The sequence below is a fragment of the Sorex fumeus genome, unplaced genomic scaffold (genome assembly GCF_029834395.1).
Source record: "Sorex fumeus unplaced genomic scaffold, SorFum_2.1 ptg000063l, whole genome shotgun sequence".
Taxonomy (NCBI): Eukaryota; Metazoa; Chordata; class Mammalia; order Eulipotyphla; family Soricidae; genus Sorex; species Sorex fumeus.
In genome coordinates, this window is record NW_026606120.1 from 76,431,819 (window position 1) to 76,446,115 (window position 14,297).

At 46.6% G+C, this 14,297-nt stretch overlaps 1 protein-coding gene across 1 annotated transcript; it reads left to right on the forward strand.

The window, feature by feature from the left end:
- The first annotated feature begins 292 nt into the window (after window positions 1–292).
- G6PC1 (glucose-6-phosphatase catalytic subunit 1) lies at window positions 293–12,165 on the forward strand. The gene is made up of 5 exons (XM_056127821.1): window positions 293–598; window positions 3,784–3,893; window positions 6,463–6,568; window positions 7,718–7,833; window positions 10,168–12,165. The coding sequence occupies exons 1-5, from the start codon at window positions 369–371 to the stop codon at window positions 10,677–10,679; spliced, it is 1,074 nt and encodes a 357-aa protein (XP_055983796.1). The 5' UTR covers window positions 293–368; the 3' UTR covers window positions 10,680–12,165.
- Window positions 12,166–14,297: the final 2,132 nt, after the last annotated feature.

Consider the following 14,297-nt stretch of genomic DNA (forward strand, 5'->3'; position numbering starts at 1 on the left):
GTGTCCCCTGTCCAGGTTTCCGAGCCAGCAGGCAGCCCCTTGCACTGTCCAGCAAGTATACCAAGGTTAATCATTGGCCCCAGCGAGTACATGGGCGAGCAGGCTGTTTTTGTGTGCCTGTTTTTCTATTTTACGTAAATCACCCCGAGCACGTTTGCAGCAACCTACTGGTGATGCACCTTTGATCAATAGATGTTAGACAAAAGTGGTTTTTGAGTCCAAAGATCAGGGTTGGGTTAACTCTCTGACTGGATACAGGGTGTATAAAATAGGGGCAAGGCGCAGGCTGATAGCAGAACAGTCACCATCAAGTCTGAACCAACTGCAAAGGTGAGCCGGAGGCTTCCTGCGGAGCCCAGGGCGCCAGGATGGAGGAGGGAATGAATGCTCTCCATGACTTTGGGATCAGGTCCACATACTACCTGCAGGTGAATTACCAGAAAGCCCAGGACTGGTTCATCTTGGTGTCCGTGCTCGCAGACCTCAGGAATGCCTATTATGTTCTCTTTCCTATTTGGTTCCATCTCCGAGAAGCTGTGGGCATCAAACTCCTCTGGGTAGCCGTGATTGGTGATTGGCTCAACCTCGTCTTTAAGTGGTAAGTAAGAAGTGGATATAGAGGAGGGCGGCTGGGGAAGAGTCTGGCATTCTTTCTGCAATGTTGACCCATTGACTCCCCTTCTGACTTTGGATCTTCTACAAGAAGTAGAAGAGGGGAGATGAAACAAATCCTTACAGGGAGCTGAAAATATAGGACAGCTAACTCATACGGATGGAAGGCCAAGGGGCTGACTGAAAAGTCTTTCTTATTGGCTATAAGCACAGAAATCACTTCATTGTTTTGGAGCAGAGCGGGGGAAGAGGGATGGAGAGAGAGATAGAAATAAAGAGAGAGAGAAAGAGAAAGAGAAGTATGTGAGAAGAAAGAGGAAAAGAGGAAAAGCTGGGGACGTAGATGCTCAGTGAGCTGGCTGACTGCGTTATTTCCTGCAGGAGGTCCGGGATCCCCAGTATCTCAGGGCCCCCTGAGGACTGTCAGGCACAATCCCTAAGTTCAGAAAGAGGAGTAGCCCCCAAGAATGTCGATGTGTGATCTCCCACAAACAAACAAAACAAAAAGAAGAAAGAAATTAAGTATGAAAAAGAAGGAAGCACATGGGTAATTTAAAAGTCTGTTGTGGGAACTGGAGCAGTAGGCTAGCAGGTAGGGTACTTGCTTTGCATGAGGCCAACCTAGGTGCAATCCCTGGTACCCCATATAGACCCCCAAGCCCTGTCAGGAGTAATTCCTGATTTTAAAAATCAGGCCTTAACCAATAGTTTGGAAGATAAGACCAACTGAAGTGTTATGAAATGTGCTTTTTGTTGCTCCTTCTCGTTCTTTTTTGTTTTAGGGTGTTGGGGTTTTTTGGGGTAGTTTTTTGGGGGGTCACACCTAATGATGCCTCAGGGTTACTCCTGGCTCTGCACTCAGGAATCATTCCTGGAGATGCTCAGGGGACCATCTGAGATACCAGGAATGGAACTTGGGTGGTCACGATGTGCAAGGCAAGCACCTTGCCCACTGTACTATCACTCCAGCCCCCATTGTCTCATTCTTTAATGATTTCTAAAATCTTGTGTCTAAAAGTTTGTTTTGCTTAATTATGAAATAGATGTTCACGTTTACCTTTACATTTTGTTTTTGCTGCTGTTTATTCTCTTAAAAGATCACTATATTTAAATTTTAAAATGAAGGTCAGAAAGAAAAAAATTACTGAGCACCACCAGGGGTGGCCAAAAATATAAATCCTGTAGTGGAGAAGACTGAGAATCATGCAGAACTCCAGCTCAGTCGACCCCCTCCCAGCGGCATGTCTTGAGCAAGTCAAGGCATCTCCCGAAGTTTCTGTTTTACACTCGGTACATCGAGGTTTCCTGGGAGCTTAGCAATGGTGATAGAAGCCTCCGTTGGGCTTATATTATTTTTTATGTATTAGTAAGTTCCACTATGTCTATATTACCATTTCAGGTACTTTTAATCTACCACTGAGGCAAATTTGTAAAAGTCCCACTTGACAGTTCTTAGTTATCAGTTACATTAGTGTTTCTTTGTCTAGAAAATGGAGAGGTTGGATGAAGAGATCTCTAAGACATTTACCGTCCCTGAAACTATTTCCACTGTTAGGCAATTCTTCTGTTTTTGTTTTTTGTTTGGTTGGTTGTTTTGGGGGTCACACCTGGCAGTACTTGGGGCTTACTCCTGGCTCTGCACTCAGGGATCACTCCTGGTGGGTTTGGGGGGCCATATGGGATGCGAACAATTGAACCCAGGTCAACTGTGTGTAAGGCAAATGCGTTACATGCTGTACTATCATTTCAGCTCCTGTTTTAATTTTTTTGTTTTGGGGCCACGTCTGGCAGTGCTCAGGGATTACTCCTGGCTCTGTGCTCAGGAATCACCCTGGTGGTGTTGAGTACAATATGTAGTCTAGGGGATCAAACCTGGTTCTACTGTGTGCAAGACAAACACCTTGCCCATTGTACTATTGTACACGGGTCCTTTCAGACCATTCTTAAGCTCTCTTGTGGGAACAGGATGTGGCTCAATGGCAATACCTTGAATGCATAAAGCCTGGACTTGGTCCCGACACCAAAACAAAAGAACAAGCAAACAAAAATAACAACTCTTTTAGTTCTAACATTCTTTGGCCATAAACAAACAAGGGGAAAAAATGATCATGGGGACAAGAGATAGCAGAGCGGGTAAGCTGCTCGCCTCGCACGTGGCTAATCTGACTTTGATACCCAGCACAGAGCCAGGAGCAAGCCCTGAGCATTGCCATGTGTGACCCCCCCAAATAAAACAAACCCCCAAATTGGCCATTGATAGGATTCTTCTGTTGGAAAAAGTTTGTCATTTTTTTTTATAACACCCCTATTAAACAGCATAACCCTAAAAAAAGCTGCAAGAATAAGGGCCAGGGACTTCAGTCAACAGTATATCACATGCTTTGCCTCTGAATTCATTACCTCGCACAGAAAAAAAAAAATAGGCAAAGGATTATTCGAACATCTGATATCTTTAATGAACCCTAGACCTTCTGAGTTGGTATAAAACAGGATAATGAGAAAACTCAGGATAATGAGAAAACTCTGCTCGATCACTGCAAGGAGCAGGAGTAGTGGGCGGACCCTGATGTCTGTTCCCACCCTGGAAACCTTATCTGGTGCTTCCCAGGCTGTCTGAGACATGCTCATCAGAGAGAATTCAGAGTAAGCAGCTAAGGTGGTTGGTCTGAGCTTCCAGAGTGCAACTGTGATAGCAAGTGAGGCCCCGTCTCCTGCGGATTGTCCCTGAAGCTGGGGCACATTCTCTGGTCTGTGTTGTAAGACAGATGGACAGGGGGGTACCAGACTCCTGGAGGCCTGAAGTGGCAACACTCAAGTTGTAAAGTTCAGATCTTTGTGCATCCTTGCAGGAGAAACTCTCCTTGGGGTTGCCAAAGAAGTCACGTGTTTGCCAGTAATAGGTCTTTAGGAATTTGGGTTTGTCCATTATGTTGGAATCAATCATACATGGGAATAGACTGAAATTCAACACTTTGATATAGGCTATGGCATAAGGAGTGTCCCTCCCCAGTCACTCAGCAGCCCCTCTTACCTGCCTTTTTCCATCAAGGATCACACAGGCCTCTTCCTCACATCTTTTCCTCTTTTCCTCTCTCTCTCTCTCCTCGAAGGTGCGGGCTTCGTGCCAGAGGGTTCATTCAGTAACTCCAGACACCATCTGCTTTTCCACAGGATTCTCTTCGGCCAGCGCCCATACTGGTGGGTTCTGGACTCCAACTACTACAGTAACACTTCTGCTCCCCCGATAAAGCAGTTTCCGGTCACCTGTGAGACGGGGCCAGGTGAGATTGGCTGCAGCTGTCTCTGGGGGGATGGGCAGACAGCCAAGGCTGCCAATTTTTGTCATGGTTTTCCATCTCTCACACACACACACACACACACACACACGTTCAATCCATCCACCAACCCTTCCTGCAGAGCATGTGACTCCATGGAAAATACCTCCACATTTCCAGAAACTAAAGTGCCAATTGAGAAAGACTTGTAAAGGGCACTGTCACGGGCAAACGGCTCGTGATAGAATAACTTGACCATGACCTCTTTTTTTTTTTTTTTTGGCTTTTTGGGTCACACTTGACAATGCACAGGGGTTACTCCTGGCTTTGCACTCAGGAATCACTCCTGGCGGTGCTCAGGGGACCATATGAGATGCCTGGGATCAAACCCAGGCTGGGTTGGCCGCGTGCAAGGCAAACGCCCTACCTGCTGTACTATCGCTCCAGCCCCGGCCTCTTTTGTTTTGTTTTTTGGCTTTTGGGTCACACCCGGTGATGCTCAGAGGTTACTCCTGGCTCTGCACTCAGGAATCACTCCTCGTGGTGCTCAGGGACCATATGGGATGCTAGGGATCGAACCCGGGTCGGCTGCATGCAAGGCAAACACTCTCCCCACTGTACCACTGCTCCAACCCCAACCATGGCCTCTTGTCCTGGGAAGGGAAGCAGAAGGCCTGAAGCCCTGGATGTGACTCCCACAGGCCTGGACTGAGTGCTCCAAAGTGACTGGCCGACCCCACACCCGACTCACATTGAACTAGTGACTATCACATAGAACTGCCCAGCTAAAGGATAGATTCCATATTTCAACAGCAATGAGAGGACCCAGTTCCTTCACTCACCTTGGGTCTCGGTGCTGGCATCCTCTGGGATCCTATTCCTTTTTTTTTTTTTTTTTATGTAGGAGTACTGCTATTTATTCAGCCACTGATTAGCTGATTGAATTGGGCATGAATTCCACTTTACTTTTTTTTTTCATTTTTTATAATTTTATTTATCATGAGAGCAGTTACAAAGCTTTCGGGCTTAAGTCTTGGTCCTACAATGAAACACCCGTACCTTCACCAGTGCCCATTCTCCACCCCCCAAAACCCGAGTATACCCCCATCCCACACCCTCCGCCTACCTGTGGGGCAGATGATTTCCACATTACTCTCTCTCTACTTTGATCACATTCAATATTTTGACACCAGACCCACCAATATTATTTGAAATTTTACCCCAACACTCAGATCTGCTGGAAAGGCAACAGAGACAATTTACCTCTGTGACAGGGCATTCCCCTCTGTTCTCTCTCTCCTTTTGGGTGTTGTGGTTTTCAAAAGAGGCATTGAGTGGCAATCATGTTTGGTCTATAGTCTACTTTCAGCATGCTTCTCCCATCCTGGGAGGATCTTCCCAACACCCTTTATTTGGTGCTCCCTTCTCTATCTGAGCTGCCTTTTCCCCTAGCATGTGTTATACACATACTTTTACTAAAAATCCTTCCCTTTGTGCATTGGCTTTGGCCATTAATCCTCTAATTATGTCCCTGAATATATTTAATTTTTGATCTGCTTTAGAAGACACTATAAAGTGAACATTTTATATAAAGACAGTTTTATATTGCTGTGTAACAGCTGCTATTGACTAAACAACTTTCCTGGGACTGTCTTTTGTCTGTCAACAAGTTCTTGCCATCTCTGACATACTTTGTACTTTATATATGGTTGCCATTATTCTTTCAATTCATATTCTTCAATGAAAAATGTATATGCAATTATTGATACTGGCAACATTCCGAAACTGAAAATATATTTTTGTAATCCCTGTATGTTTTAAAGTAAGCAAGATTTTGAAGGTATGTGTATGCTTGTGGTTTTTATAAAATTCGGCATTCTATAGAGAGCACTGTCAAAATAGAGAGGATAATTAATGCAAAATCATAAGTTAATGTCCAGAACACATCCACTTTCTAGATAATATAAATAATAAAATTTGCATCTACTGCAAAAAAAAAAACCCTAAGAATGCAAAGCCCTGGGGCTGGAGCGATAGCACAGTACATTTGCCTTGCATGCAGCCAACTCAGGGCGATTCCCAGCATCCCATATCAGTAACTCCTGAGTGCATGAGCCAGGAGTAACCCCTATGCAATGCCGGGTGTGATGGGGTGGGGTGGGCGGGGCTGAAGGAGGGATTAGGGATTATGTTTCAGTGAGATCAACCCAAAGCCAACACAGGAGCAGGAAGTGAGCAAGGAGAGGGCAGGAAAGAGGTGACAGAGGGCAGGAGGATTTGCAAGTATATGTCTAGTACTCAGGTTCTTTGTGCATCTGTAGGCTGCAGGGATCTGGAAGAATTGCGGGATTGCTCTGGTTTTATTCGCTCAAATCCTAAAACAGTTAGGGACATGTAGTAGGAATGCAATAGATGTGTCCTAAGTGAAAAACGCCTTAGGTGTGCGAGTGGATGGTGGCTTGGTTGGATGAAAGCACCTAGATAGCTCTGTGGGTGCGTGACAGCCCCTGGGAAGCCTTCCAGATGTACTCTTTGAACTTTCATCTCACTCTTTCTTCTCTTCCCTGCCCTTCAGGAAGTCCCTCCGGCCATGCCATGGGAGCAGCTGGAGTATATTATGTGATGGTCACATCTGCCCTCTCTATCTTGAAGGGCAAGAAAAAGGCAACGTACACATTTCGGTAAGAGCCCAACACTGGTAGTTGAGGCAGACGGTGGCTCTCAGTAGCTCCCATCCCCTCACCTGCCCCTCACCTGTCCAGCTCCCGGGTTGGTACTGATGGGGGCTGCAGCATTTCTGCTGAGAGTGAACCCAAGAACTACAGAACGTAAGGGCTGAAGGGGACCACAGGTACAGCTCCTGACTTCACAGACAGAAGCCAGCTCCACCAGGAAGAAGAGTCCCCGTATAGTGAGGAAGTGGCAGGGCTACACAAAAGCCCATTTCTGTAACCCTAGAGATGCCCCATCTAGATGAAAACAGAGAGTCAGCCTGCCTGCCTGCCTTTTTCTTCCTTCCTTCCTTCCTTCCTTCCTTCCTTCCTTCCTTCCTTCCTTCCTTCCTGCCTTCCTGCCTTCCTGCCTTCCTGCCTTCCTGCCTTCCTGCCTTCCTGCCTTCCTGCCTCCCCTCCCCCTCTCCTCCCTTCCTCCCTTCCTTCCTTCCTCCTTTCCTTCCTTCCTTCCTTCCTTCCTTCCTTCCTGCCTCCCTCCCTTCCACCCTCCCTCCTCCCTCCCTCACACCTCTCTGCAGAGTATTACATCCCCTGATGTATTGTAGTTAGCTGTAAAAAAGTTCCCCAGGTTTAGATAGCAAGGCTTTCTCTAAAGGTTTTCTGATACTATTTTTTAAAAAGAAGAAGAAGAAAAAAAAAAGAAAGAAAACGGAGAGGCCGGAGATGTGGCTGAATGGTGGCCTCACCTACTCAGGGGCAAGACATTCTAACGCCACAAACCAGAGAAGCACAGGCCATTCCCACGCAGGGAAGGTTCTGGATAGGCAAGCTCCATGAGTATAGGCTTCTTTCTTACCAAACAGTTGAGATCTGAAATCTGGAGGGTTATGAATTCCCCCACAAGAAGAGGCGTTGCCCTCCCCACCCACCACCCCCAACAATGATGAAGATAACAACAACAAAAATAGTGGTAGCAAAATTTCACATATTCAAGCATTTGCCACTTGCCACAAGGACTTGAACTTTTTTTGTAGGGGGAACTTGAACTCAAGTTTGGGTAAATTCCATGGAGGCCCTCAGTGTGCCAGACTCCCACACGCAGTGCTCTCGGCCGAGTCATCTGTCTGGGCTCTGCTGTAACCGCCTCTTCCATTCCAGGTGCTTGAATGTCCTTTTGTGGCTGGGATTCTGGGCCGTGCAGCTGAATGTCTGTCTGTCTCGAATCTACCTTGGTGCTCATTTTCCCCACCAGGTTGTCGCTGGAGTCTTGTCAGGTACACGCACTCCCGCCTCCTCCCTCCCTTCCTCCCCACCCGACTCACCCCTTCCCTGTCTGGATAGGAGCCCAGCATTCCAACCCTGTTCTGTGTGCAATCACAGCTGTTAGCCTTTCAGTGGGCTGAAAGTCAAGGGTAGTTGCCTGGAAATGATTAATTTCTATTAGGATAGCTCAGATCTACAAATAGGTGTGTGCTGGGAAAGTGGCAACTCCTCACATTAACGTACAGCCATCTGAGCTGGAAATCGCCAAGCTTTTTACATTCTTTGTTTTTTACAGTTCTTCAGCTGGAAATGACCTCTAGCTTAGTTTCAAAAAAAATCTTCCAAAAAATCAGGGGAGGGGGGACTATGGGCCACACTCAGCAGGGCTCAGGGCTGCCTTCTGGCTCTGCACTCAGGGTCACTCCTGGTGGTGCTCGGGGACCGTATGGGATTGAACCTGGGTCAGCCGCGTGCAAGGCAAGCATTCTACCTGCTGTATTATCACTCTGGCCCCAAATCTATCAAATTTAACAAATGAACACAACAATCCCAGAGAACTCTTCATTTCAATAACTTCATTTATAAACCTAGTAGATTCCCACAGTTGGTCCTCTTTGTGGATAGGTTCAAGCATTTTGAATATTTGTGTTTTCTTGAATGCGGTTAATAAGGGACAGAAAGGACCAGGAACATAGCTCAGCTAATGGCAAAACTGGCTCTGTATGGGCAAGATCTTGGGTTCAGTGCCCAACACCACACACAGGAAAATCATTTAAAATTTATATATAAAAATGGAGGGGAGTAGAAAGATATCAGTGAAGTGTAAGAAAGAAAGTCTTGGCTTTGAGGAAGGAACTGGTTTGTCAGCCCTCATTGGTTTTCTAGCAACCACAAAAATAACCCCAGGGAGGCCAGAGCAGCAATACAGCTTGTACATAGCCAACTCAGGTTCGGTCCCCGGCACCCCACATGGTCCTCCTAGCCCACCAGCAGTGATTCCCAAGTGCAGAGCCAAGAGTAAGCTCTGAGCACTGCCAAATATGGTCACAGAACAAAAATAACCCCACCTTTCCTTCAGGTCCACGTTTGAGGAAGAGGCAATTTGAGAAAGACACAAGTGCCATGTTACTTAAAAGAATGCTTTAAGGGGGCTGGCACGATAGTACAGTGGATAGGGCATTTGCTTTGCATGCAACCGAACCAGGTTTGATTCCCAGCATCCCATATGGTCCCCAGCTCATCGGCAGGAGTAATTCCTGGGTGCAGAGCCAGGAGTAACCCCTGTGCATCACCGGGTGTGATACAAAAAAAAATGTTTTAAGTTAGGGAGAATAACTATCTTTGCATGTGTTACAGAGATTCTAGATTATATCTGATTAACTCCTGGGGTAGGGAGTAGGACTGAGACCAATTAAAGGCCATTGAGAGGGATAGATTTCAGCTCTGCATAAGGAAGAACATTTTCCTTTCTAGTTTTTTTTGGGGGGGGGGGTGTTGGGAGCCACACCTAGCAGTGCTAAAGCATTATTCCCATCTCTGTTCTCAGGGTCATTCCCAGCAGTCTCAGGGGACCATGTGGTATTGAGGATCAAACCCTAAGCATCCAACATGAAAAGCCTGTGCTCCAGCCCATTCAGCATCCTTGTCCAAGGAGACCCCAATCAAATCCATTCAGAGATGAAATAGGGGCGAGGGAAGTGGCACAGAGGATTGTGCAGGCTTTAAATGTAGGAGGCCCCGGGATCAACCCCCAACACCCCTTGGTCCCTCAGCACCAGCCAGAGCAATGCCAAACACAGACTAGAATAGCCCCTGAGCACCTCCAAATAACCAAAAGATGAAACGGGTTTCCCAAGTAGGGGTGAAGCCCCTGCCCCTGAGGGCATTCAAGCAGAGCTAGGAGAATCCTCTGGCTGGAAACTAGCTTGTGGGAGAAAGTGTATGAGACATGGATGAAAGAATCCAGAGCTCGAGAAATAAATCCAGAATCTGCAAGATGGGGCCAGAGTGATGGAGCAGCAGATAGGTTGTTTGCTTTGCACACAACCAAACTGGGTTCAATCCCCAGCATATATGGTCCCCCGAGATCGCCAAGAGTGATCGCCGAGCACTGAGCCAGGCACAAGCCATGAGCACTGCCAGGTGTGACCCCAAACCAAATAAAAAGAATCTGAAATATACCATTGGAATTGTGGATGGGAAGAAACCAGGAGAGGTTTGCCCCTAGTGTCTGGGACTAAATGCTGTGATGGTAGGAGAGACGACACGTCCCCCACAGCTCCCAACCCCAGTAAGACCCGCCCAGACTCCCCCCTCTTCTCACAGTCATTCTTTCCTCTGCTCAGGGATCGCTGTGGCTGAGACCTTTCGCCATATTCAGGGCATCTACAATGCGAGTCTCAAGAAGTATTTTCTCATCACCCTCTTCCTGTTCAGTTTTGCCATTGGATTCTACCTGCTGCTTAAGGCGCTGGGTGTGGACCTTCTGTGGACTCTTGCGAAAGCCAAGAAATGGTGTGAGCGACCGGAGTGGGTACACATTGATACCACGCCTTTTGCCAGCCTCCTCAAGAACCTGGGGACCCTCTTTGGCCTGGGCCTGGCTCTCAACTCAGGCCTATACAAGGAGAGCTGCAAGGGCAAGCTTGGCAAGTGGCTGCCCTTCCGCCTCGGCTGCATCGGGGTCTCCCTCATCTTCCTGCATATCTTCGACTCCTTGAAACCCCCATCCCACGCCGAGCTGGTCTTCTATGTCCTGTCTTTCTGTAAGAGCGCCACCGTGCCGTTCGCCTCTGTCGGTCTCATCCCCTACTGTCTCTCCCGAATCCTGGGCCCTTCGGACAAGAAGTCTTTGTAAGGGATGCGGAAAGTTCAGGATTCCATGTCAAGGACTGTGTCAAGGATGGGGGTTGGGGGGTTGGGGGACTGGAGTGATAGCACAACGGGTAGGGCATTTGCCTTGCACACGGCCCACCTGGGTTCGATTCCCAGCATCCAATATGGTCCCCTGAGCACCGCCAGGAGTAATTCCTGCGTGCAGAGACAGGAGTAACCCCTGTGCATCGCCGGGTGTGACACAGAAAAAAAAAAAAAGGATGGGAGTCAGTAGCATGGGGGAGCTGGGCTCTTCTTCCAGCCCAACTTGAAGCCAGAGGTGCTAAAGTCTGCTCCAATAACCCTCTTCCGCCTTTGTGGTCCTAATTGCATGAGGTGATGTTTGGTGGGGAAGTGAACTTGTGAAAGAACATGCTCATTTGCTAGAGGTTGGGTCCACCTGGGTTTCCTTATGAAGACTGGCTTGTTCTTCTGTCAGAGACGGAAATGAGCTTGTCAGTAAAGACTTGCTCACAGTCCAATGCTGGGAAACCCATCTGAGAATTTTCTCCCCGTGCCCACCCAAACTGGGCAAGGGAGCAGGAGCGTCAGGGTTGAGAGGCAGGAAGGGATGAATGGAGGAGGACTCGAGTATCTTTCCGTTCATGAAAATTATATGTCAAGCAATACCTGATTGGCTTTCTATTTGAATCTATAGGTAAGGCACTCTCAAGAGTGGGGACCAACTTAACTGGTGGTTGGTGGGATAACTCTGTTTCCGGGTTTCCAGTCTTTCTCTGTGATGCATCCATGGTCATTGTATTTCTGAATGCCTGCTGCAACATAAACATTCAGGCCCAGCCAGCTTCCCCTCATCCCACTAGATCTTCCATGCATGTGTGCGTGAGTGTGTGTGTGTGTGTGTGTGTGTGTGTGTGTGTGTGCGCACATGCGTGCCTGCGTGCATGCATAAGGGAACAACCCCAGGGACCAACACATGTCAGACCTACGCTCTACCACTGAGCTGCATTCCTATACCCCTAATCTTCCTCTTTATGAGCCCAGCTCTCCTTTCCCCAGAGTTTTCTATATTCCCCACACTTACCCTGCAGTAACCTCAGAGACTGAAAAAATGATTCTAAGGTGACACTTTTGTGCATTGATTAAGCTCTGAAATCTTGGACAAAATGGCAAGAAGAGGCAAAGATTCCTTTCTGCAGAAGGTCACTCCAATGTTCCTTTTGACTCCTGGGGGATAGATATGTCTCCTTTGTCTAGCCAAAGCCAACCAAAGACACTTTCTTAGTCTAACAGTCAACTCCTTGCCTGTCCTCCAATCTCAACTGATTTGCAGAAATATCCTTTTAAAAAAAGTGAGCCATCTATTTATTTTAAAGTCCTTGTTTTTGCTACCAATTATATAGTATACTGTATATTATCATTTACACCCACTATTCTGCTTAGAACATCTTTGGAAAGGAAAACATATGTGTGCAGTATTTTATTAAACATTTTATTTAAGAACGAAAGCTTGTTGATGACTATATTTCAGATGAAATAGGATCTAAAGTTTCTCATTCTGGCTCAATTCCTAGTTCTTTTCAATTTTCCTACATTCAGCATTTGGTTTCTGGGTCATAATTACCAACTGTCCCATAAGGCTTGGGAAATCTATATGGTGTCCACCAGGACACAGAACAGTTGAGTACATCCACAGAGGTACAATATTGCACAGAATCAGAAAGATACAGTTTCCAAGACTTCATGAGCATTAATGGACTGAGCACAGGTCAGGGTGAGTTACTCTAGACATTCAACTGCAACTTGAGAATTGACAAGTAAAGTCAGCAATCAGGGTTTGGCATTTGAACAAGGTTGGGCAGATTCTGGGATCCAATAATCCAGGGTAAGCAAGGTTTGGGGATACAGTGAAAGGAAGTCTGAAGAGGGCAAGTCCTAGAAGTAAGAAGTGCTCCCTGGAGTGCTTCCAGGTTTGACTACTCAAGAGTGAGTTCACCTGTTCTACCAGGCTCCACCTCTAAAGTTCTTGCTTCATTGCATGACCTGGAACTTGAGGTGAAGGTCAGTCCATGGACTCCAGGACTCCATAATGTTCATATTTAGGTAAAGCGGAATCCTCCTACTGAATTAGATTTCTTCAGAGGTCATCTTCAGAGACCTAAATGGGCTCACCAAAGAAGAAGGGAAAAGGTCTTGTTTTGGAATTGAACCCCACTACTTAGACATGGCCCCTATCCCTGATCCCTTATTTGTTCCTGGGGCTAAATCTGAGTTCCTGGCACAAGAATTCTGTCAGAAAGGAAAGAGTGTCTCTGCCTCTGGCAGTTGACAAGAGTAAAAAGAACGCATAATAATAGGTTTGGTGACAAAGAGAAAGTACAGCAGGTAGGGTTTGTTCTCCAGCATCCCATATGGCCCCAAGCACTGCCAGGAGTAATTCCTGAGCACAGAACCAAGAGTAAGCTCTGAGTACAGCCAGGTGTGACCCAAAAACAAAAATAAAATAAGAAAACAGATTTTGCTGAGTGCTTACTGTGCTCCCCTGCCTCAACTCTGTCCTAGGGTTTTACTCATGTACATAGTTCATGTTCTCGGTCCTTCCACCATCCACGTGGTGATGCAACTTAACCACACATTATTATATGGAACAGACCAAAGGGGTGGCACGAGGATTCTTGCCAGAACAGTGGAGCCAGGTGAAGATGCAGAAAAGATGCTCCCTTTTAACTTAAATTTTAAGTTATTTTATTTTATTGGCTTTTTGGGTCACACCAGGCAATGCTCAGGAGCTACTCCTGACCCTGCACTCAAGAATTACCTGATGGTGCTTGGGGGACCATATGGGATGTTGGGAATTGAAGCCAGGTTGGCCGCATGTAAGGCAAATGCCCTCCCTGCTGGACTATTGCTCCAATCTCTCTCTCCTTTTTTAACTTTATTTTGAGTGCTGGGAATCAAATCCAGGGCTCACACAAGCAAGGCACACTCTCTACCACTAAGCTGTTTCCTATATACCTCTTCTATTTTGTTTCTTTGTTTGACTTTTGGATTTGGGGCCACATCTGGCAGTTCTCAGGGCTTCCTCCTGGTCACTCCTGGCAGGGCTCGGGGGACCATGCCTTGAGATTGAACCCAGGTTGGCTGCATGTAAGGCAAGCGCCCTACCCACTGGACTATCTCTCTGGCCTAATCCTTCTCCTGCAGTAGAATATGTGTACTAGCACCGCAAGTAAAAATGCATTCTAGCTTATTGAGCTATTTCTCCAACACAGATGATGTGACTTTACATAAAAAACTTCAGCTGGCTCTTGTTGGCAACAGTTCCAGGAGGAAGTCCAAGAACATTTCATTTGAAGACACGGTAGAATATTTAAGGTTCCATCCCTAATCAATTGACTGGTTGTTTGTACCCTCTCCAACTTTGCTGACTTGTTTTCTGAAAACCATTACATTAGCTGCTGAATTATTAATATTTATGGATTTCTTTCTGTAGTCATTGCCAAACTAGACAGATTCCTTTTAGGCCTATGTGTGTAAATAAAATCGGACATTGTCACTTATATCCAAGAATTTTTCAAGAGACTCTTGAGAATGAAAAACACTCAGGTCAAATAGCTTTCTGTTACTGTTTTATGATAGC